This window comes from Gekko japonicus, unplaced genomic scaffold (assembly GCF_001447785.1).
Source record: "Gekko japonicus isolate JY-2015 unplaced genomic scaffold, Gekko_japonicus_V1.1 scaffold4518, whole genome shotgun sequence".
NCBI classification, from domain to species: domain Eukaryota; kingdom Metazoa; phylum Chordata; class Lepidosauria; order Squamata; family Gekkonidae; genus Gekko; species Gekko japonicus.
This window is the reverse complement of record NW_015161547.1, coordinates 5,578-13,639: the sequence shown is the minus strand read 5'-3', so window position 1 is coordinate 13,639 and position 8,062 is coordinate 5,578. Positions and strand designations below refer to the sequence as shown.

The 8,062-nt window shown below is 49.4% G+C and overlaps 1 protein-coding gene across 1 annotated transcript in view; it reads right to left on the bottom strand.

The window, feature by feature from the left end:
* Nucleotides 1-5,930: 5,930 nt before the first annotated feature.
* The window catches only part of LOC107125828 (phosphomannomutase 2-like), a gene marked incomplete at its 5' end in the record, with an annotated part of 7,149 nt that continues 5,017 nt past the window's right edge, over nt 5,931-8,062 (bottom strand). The window contains one exon of the mRNA XM_015429289.1: nt 5,931-7,481. Coding sequence (XP_015284775.1) covers nt 7,290-7,481 — 192 coding nt within the window. The remainder of the gene's footprint in view (nt 7,482-8,062) is intronic.

Here is an 8,062-nt window from a genome sequence, read left to right as displayed (position 1 = left end):
TTCCGCCGTCCTCCCATCCTCTTTTCCCTGCTTTGCTTCGGCCTTCCCTCCTTTCTCCCTCTTGGTCTGCGCCACCATCTCCTCACTCTTTCCCCGTCTCTCAGAGTTTATCCCCTTTCTCGTTCCACCTTTCCTCCTTAGTCTTGTTCCTTCTCCAACGCTTTTCCTATCCTCTTCCTTCCTTCCATTCTGTCCCTCTCTGCTTGCCTTTCTCTTTTCCTCCTCCCCTCTTCTGTTTCTCCCTGCCTTTACTTCTTTTTTCTTTCCCTATCTTACCATGTTTCTCTTTGTTTCCCCTGCCGTCCCCCATTCTTTCCCCGTTTCTTTAGTTTTTCTCCTTGTCTCTCTCCCCTTTTACTTTTCTCTCTTTTTTCGGTGTCACCCCACCAGACAACCGGCACGTCCCGTCTTTTCTTCCTCTTCCCGACGGAAGGAGGAAGGAAAGGGGGGTGGGGTGGGGTGGAGAGAGAGAACCAAAGCCCGTCCAGTTCCTTGGCGCTTTCAAACAGTGCCCCAGAAAAATGCTGTCTGGCTTCCTCCAGCGTCGTTTCTGTTCCAGTCATTTCTGTTCCTGTTAATAAAAGTTATTTTTAAATCACGATGCAGGTCTGTCTCACAAACGGGAGCTCCCATTTCAAACGCTGCCCTTTCTAAAGATGGCCGACCCATTCCTTTAAAAGTGGCTGCAGAACATGAAACATTTTCCTCCGCCGACTTTCTTCCTCTCGAGAAAGCGTGTGCCGCGAGGGAGTTTTAAAATCCTTCTCTGCCTGAGTGACGGTGCAGGGACCCCTTAGCTGCGGATTGAGGCAGACTCTTGAATTCTTTAAATACATCTGTGTTTATTTTATTTACTTATTTCATCAGATTTCTTGACCGCCCTTCCCGGCTTGCGCGGAGCTCAGGGTGGTTTACAACAGAATAATAATAATAATGACGATGATGCTTTCGATTTATTGATCGCTCTTTCCCACATACCTGCGGGCTCAGAGTGATTTACAGTTACTCTTGAGACAGTTGGACTAACAATATTTGTGGGGATAGGGAAGACAAACATACAGCCTTAATTACACACACATTGCAGCTAGCCGGGCTTCATCTGCGGGCTGGGTCAGTCGCGTTCCTACGGCATCTTGTCGGCTGGCTGATGACGTCTGGCTTCTTGATGCTGTGCAGCCACACACTGCCACCGCCTGGCCGACTTGCTCCACTGCAGGGAAGCCGACACAGCTCTTTTGTCTTTCCGGTCGCCCCGCCTCAGAAGTTGCCTTGGCAGCTAACACCTTCCCCAAGGGGAGGGGTGTGCCCACCCCCTTATGGGTGGTCCCCACTTTATCTACTCGCCGAAGCTTTCGAATCGCTGGGTAGACGATGAGCTAGGGCAAGGCTTGGCTGCTCACACCAGCACGGGGCTAGAACTGCCAAAGCATGGCAGTTCAGATCTTAATGTTAAGCAGGGGGAAATCCCCTGCGCCACCGCAGAATCCAGTACATTATAAAAGCAATGAAAACCATAAACAAAAATCAATATTAAGAACATTCAGACCTTTAAGTATTTGAAGACGTTTTAAGAACAAGATGGCCGTGCTAGGATTTGGTCATGGGGGAGGAGGGAGGGGTGCCGGACAACCAAAGGCCTGGCGGAATACCTCTGCCGTACGTGCCCTGCGGAACTTTAATAGGTCGGACAGGGCACGGGTGTCATTCGCCAGAGAGTTCCCCCAGGCTGGGGCCAAGGCGGAAAAGGCCCTGCTCGAGTCCAGCTGAATATCTTTTGGGCCAGGAACCACCAGTTCTTCTGAGCTTAATATGTAGCCTTTTCAATGTTAAGAGGCGTGGGAGAGCTCCGCAGTTTTGCAGGAGGCTGGGGCGGGCCTTCCTGAATTAGGAGGGAGTCCTCTAGCACAAAGATCCCGGAGCAAGGGAGGCCTATTGACACCTGTCCTATCAGAAACCCCATTTGGGAATTGCCCTCCCGATGCAACTGCCGAAATATTTTTATCAACTGACAGTCCGGGAACTAAGAAGAGCGTTTACTTCGGCAAGACTGAACGTTCTTCCCTCAGTGGTTTTGGAGGGCAGATATAATCAAGTATCACAGCCTAATAGAACACGCAGATGCTCATATCATACCGTCGAAACCATTGAACATATGATTATGGAGTGCCCTATAGTTGATGAGTTGAGGGCTCGTTTAGTCACCCCTTGACTTAAAGATACGGAACTGCTAAATGTGTGAGCCCAGGTGTCATGGCTACCATCGGATACCAAGAATAGTGTCACCCTCTCAGTGACAAAATCCATAGGCGCAATAATCAAATATAAGATAAATAATACTGAGTAAGGTCTTTTAAAATATTTTCTTCGGTTTCTAATTTCTGCTTAAGGTGATAGCTGTATGAGCAGTGATAGATAGATAGATAGATATCTTAGATAGATAGATAGATACCAGAAATTGGCCAATAAACTGTGGGATTTTAAAATACAATTTTTTATACCATACTGTAATGTTGTATACTATACTCCCTCAGGAGTTTGAAGAGGCAGCACAGAAACCTCCTACCTAAAATCAATGCGTTGTCGTCTTCGGAAGATGCGATTGGATCAGGCCGGATTCCTAACCGGTGGGGGCAGCAGTCCCGTAGCCGAAACATTTTCCACCCGTGGACAGTGTCCGAGGCGTCTTTCTTAAGCACGTCCGATCATCTCCCAGCGCCCCCAGCATTCAGGCTAAGACGATTTCAGATTTTGGACCAGGCTGTCCGCAGTTTGTCCCTGTTAGATTTCACAATCCGACTCGGTTTTATTTGACGTTTGTTCAGCTCTCGTGAGCCACTGCTTCAGAGTAGCAAATGCTGCTGGAAACTGGGGGGGGGGGCTTGTCAAAGCAAGATGGGGGCGGGGGAAATGCGACCCGCAGCCCCCAACCAGGTCAAGTCACCAACAACGCTCCCTCTAAGCTGTAGAGTCTTGTGAGCGAAAATTCCACTTTGTGAGCTACTGGCATGAAAGTTGTGAGCGAGCAATTTGGCCGCTGCATCAATCAGTTTGCTCTGGAGCCCTCCTCCCCGAGCCAAGACAAAAATGTGTGAGCCGGAGGCTAAAAAACTCAGCTAGCTCACACTGACTCAGCTTAGAGGGAACACTGGTCCCCGAACGTGAAATTCAGCTGTGTCTCCCCCCCCCTTACTACCATAGTTTCCATTTAGCTTTAACAGATCAGAAAGGCGTTAATAAACTCTCCTTTTTTAAAAAAAGCCATGTAGGTTTCTAGCCCTCAAACAGTAACGAAAAAAGGCAGGGACTCCTGTGTATGGTTGCCAGGTCCCCCTTGGCCACCAGCTGGGGTGTGTGTGTGGTTTTTTGTGTAGGCCACCAGCGCCAGGTTGGGAAACACCTGGAGATTTGGGGGGGCGGAGCCTGAGGAGGGCAGGGTTTGGGGAGGGGAGGGACTCCAGTGGGGTCTGATGCCAGAGAGTCCGCCTCCCAAAGTGGCCATTTTCTCTGGGGGAGCTGATCTCTGACCCCTGGAGATCAGTTGCAGTGTCGTGGGGATGCCAGCCTCCAGGTGGATCCTGGCGATTCCCTGGAATTGAAGCTCATCCCTGGGCTACAGAGATCAGTTCCCCTGGAGAAAATGGATGCTCTAGAGCGTAGATTCTAGGGCCTTGCACCCCACGGAGGCCCCTACCCCCCCCCCAAGACTTCATCCACAAATCGCATGGAGTTTCCCAATCTGGATCTAACCCCCTCCCATCCCCTCCTGGTAGAAGAAGAGGAGATTGGATTTATACCCCGCCCCTCACTTGGAGTCTCAGAGCAGCTTACAAACTCCTTTCCCTTCCCCTCCCCACAACAGACACCCTGTGAGGTGGGTGAGAGAACTCTGACACAAACTGCTCTTTTTCAAGGACAGCTCTGTAATGATTCCTTGTTTGAGAGTGGGTGTGTCCCTTTAAATGTTTGATAGCAACTAGTGTGCCCGTGATTGGTGGCTGGCAGAGTGTGGGAGGAGTTATTCTGTGTGGGCGTGTCTGAGAGTTTGGAGAGTGACCGTTTGAAAAATGACAGTTGGGGGGGAAGCAGCTGATGTGGTTCAGTTGGATTTCGGGTCCGTGAGAGCTCTGACAGTGCTGTGTTGTGTGGAGTCCGAGCGAGCGAGCTGAAAGTTCTGTGCGGAATCAGTTCTATGTGAAGTCAGTGCTGTGTGGTATCAGAGAGAGAGAGAGAGAAAGCAGTATATACCTGTAAAGTGAAACTACAGTTCTTAAAGAGAGTTAAAGTTACAAAGAGAATAGCCTGTGTGATACAGTTGACATACATACTTACAAATACCTATTTCCTAAACAGTTGTAGTTTAAACAGCCTCTTAATTTGTTCTTGCAATAAATCCTTTTTATTTACCTAAATACCTATTTCCTAAACAGTTGCAGTTTAAACAACCTCTTAATTTGTTCTTTCAGTAAATCCTTTTTATTTAAGTTTATCCCAGAAGCTTGATCCATTATTCCTCAGGACCACATAGATCCTCAAAAGCCAAGACCCTGGGTCACAATACCAAAACCAGGAGCAGAAAGGGGATTTGGAATTTAAAGAGAATTCCTGGTGGCAGCTGGAACTACCTATTTTATCAACATAAAGTATGATTTAAAATGAAGTTCAGTTCTCCCCAATAGGTTGGAAACCGTAGGACAATGCTTGTTTTTCCTTTTTTTTTTTTTTAAACAGGGTGCAGAACATAGATCATTCTCTGGGGGTCTTGAGTTCCAATCCACCTGCAGCCCTTGGCCCAAGACCAGGCTTGCTGTTCACCTAACTTCTCACAATGTTTTTTAGGTGGATAAATGAGTGGGGAGGAAGGCAAGGCCACTCTTCCCTTCCCACGCGACGCACAACCGGAGCTTCGGTGCCGTGTGGATACAGAAAACCCACAGCGACGCCCTCCTGTAAACCGGACGCGTCCATAGCGGGTCCCTCGTGCATTTTGTTTCTACCTCTTTGGCTCGGAAGCCAGGTGCACTTTCATAAGCGGCCCGTGCGGAAACTCGCACTGTCTTCTCCAGCGTTCCGTGCAGCATTTGGTTGGCTGTCCAGGTGGATAAGAAGGGTCAGCGCCGGAGGATTCCGTACTGGTCGCCCCTTCCGAGGCAACACCCAAGCCGGAGCGGTGTGTGCGTTCGCAAGAAAGCCCAAAACGACGCCCCGCGACCGGAAGTGTAGGTGACGGGTCTCTGTACACCTTTTGCTGTATCTCTTTGGCTTTGAAACCCAGGGAAAGAGATGCTGCCACCTGGTGGTCACATTGAGATACTGCATGGCAGAGGGAAAAGAGATGGTGCCCTCTGGTGGTGAAATGTGGAAACCACAGCTAAGGCCAGCAAAAGAGAAGTTGCCCTCTCGCCTTCCCAGCAAATCAGAACTGGTGGTTCAGTGCCCAAAAGGCTGCAACCACAACCCTGCTTAGACCAGCCGTGTACCCTGACCTTGATAGCCCAGGCTAGCGCGATCCCATCAGATCTCAGGAGCTAAGCAGGATCGACCCTGGCTGGTATTGGGATGGGTGACCTCCAAGGAATACCAGTTTCCTATCTATACTCAATGTATTGAACCCTGTAATAAAACTAGTGTGACTCTACCTACATATATTGAGGTGGTTAGCCGTGTTGGGCTGAAGCAGTAGAACAAATTTAGCGTCCAGTGGTACATTTAAGACCGACAACGTTTTATTCAAGGTATGAGTTTTCGTGTGCAGGCATGAGGAATCCGTGGAAACGTGCGTGCACACAAAAGCTTATACCGCGAATGAAACTTTGTTGGACTTAAAGGCGCCCCTGGACTCCCAACTTTGTTCTACCTAGATATGCAGCTGCTTCTGACACACTAATCCGAAACGTATTTGTTACAGAAGGAAACTGCCGTGAACAGCCAAAAATAGATTTATTCGGTTCCCCCATTTACACAAGTGACACTCGACAGTTTCCCTTATTTCCATGTTAGATACACATCTGCATTTTTCTCTGTTGGCAAGAAGGAATGCTCTGCGTAACGACAGGAGAGCCGGCCAGAGGGCCGACTGTGCACTGGATCCAGACATCTCCTTGTACTGCAAACCTTCTGTGTCCTTCCTTCTCCACGGCCGCCCTTTCGAACTGGGAGAAAGCCAGTTTCCAGGGTCGCGGGACCTATATTGAGTGACAGCGGCCCGGCAGTGAAGGGGTAGCAGAAAAAGACCAAAAAAGGAAGTGGAACCAGCGCACATGAAATGGTACAAAGCACACACACACAAAAACGCCGGCTAAAGACAAACAAAAATGTGTAAAAATAATATTTAATGCCAAGTTCGGTAATACCGTCATATATATAACTATATAAAGCCAAGGTGTTCTTGCAAGAAACAACAGTAATGCAGAAAAATAGAAAAACAAAGTCCCCCAAAATCCCAGTGTGTCCTTTATGACAGAATATACTGACTTCTGTATGTGCTTCTATGGAGACTGGGGAACTATACGAGTCCAGTCTATGATGGAGGGATGTCCAGTTGGACTATGGAATTACAATACAACAGGAGTGAGACGCACTGAAATTGTGGGGGACTTTACTGTTCTATTTTTCTGTATTGCTGTTGTTTCTTGCAAGAACACCTTGTTATTTTTATACACTTTTGTTTATCTTTACCCAGCGGTTTTTTTGTGTGCTTTGTACCAGAACAGTGAAGGGGTACCAGCAGAAGGAAAGGCAGTTCTCTGGATCCGGTCTTGTATCAAAGCCGGACTCGTGGCTTTTCCTAGCTTTGCCCAGATTGTACCGCGTTGAGGTCATTTTAGCTGCCGTTGGACCCCCTGAGGCCTAGAACAAAAGGCACACTTAATTGTCCACGAACGCACATCAACAGGCCGGATTGAAAAGATCAGAGAGGTACACGTGCAGCTTCCGTGTGGAAGTGGACCGACGCCACGGGGCTGCTGCTGACCCCAGCGTAGACTCCTCCCTCCCCAGTTTGAGGATCGCTCCTTTTCGTGCCGCGGCCTCGTCGGCTTGTCAAGCGACCTGACCGACGTCAGCCAGTGATGTGAGGAAGGGCAAATGTCGCAGCGACGTCGCAACACAGATGAGTGCGGTGGCAGCGGCGGGAGAGAAAACGAGGGGGTCTTAGTGTTGAGGGACTCACTGTCTGCCTGGGTGGAGCCAAATACAGCCAGGCTTCTGGAGTCCTTTTCGAGGAAGCCACCTTTCCGCTCCGGCTTTGAGAGGTGCCGAAGGCGGTCCTGTCTGAAACGAGTCCCTTTGCTTCAGTTGAAGAACAGCCCTTCGCAGATTTGCTTCGTCTGCTCCGGCGAGGTGACGCTGTGGCCGATGGTTCTGGGGTCGGTGTAGATTTCATAGTCGTTGCCTCCCTGACAGGAGAGAGAAAAATTCTTAATGCAAAAGCAAACATCGAGCACAAGGAGAGAGGGAAACCCCGAGATTATATCTCCTGCAGTCTTCTCCCTGCTGTTCCTGCAACAGTTTGGCCCCTGTGCTGCCAAAGAGAAATCCTCACTCAAATGCGGATCGTGGGTGAGTTCTTGGGAGCTTGCCTGGAAGTCATGGTTGACTTCTGGCGACCCCGACTGGGGGCTTGGCTGTTTATCAGAGAGGTGGCTTGATTAGCCTGCCTCTGTGTCCCAAGCCCTGATAGATATTCCTTGAAGGTCTCCCTTCCAAGTATTTGCCCTGCTTAGCTTCTGAGATGCGACAAGATCTGGCTTGCCTGGGCTATCAGGGTCCGGGAGTGGATCATTTTTCCACGCAGAAAAGTGGTCATGCGCAAATACTTGATTTCAGGGGGTGAGGTCTATTCAGTTTGGTGTCGGGGTTAGGAGCGTGGACTCTGATCAGGGAGAACTGGGTTAGATTCCCCACTCCTCCACATGCAGCTGCTGGTGCCACCTTGGGTCAGTCACAAGTTCTGTCAGAGCTGTTCTTGAAAAAGAGCAGTTTCTCTCAGAGCTCTCTCAGCCCCATCTACCTCACGGGGTGTCTGTTGTGAGGAGGAGAAGGGAAAGGAGATTGTAAGCTACTC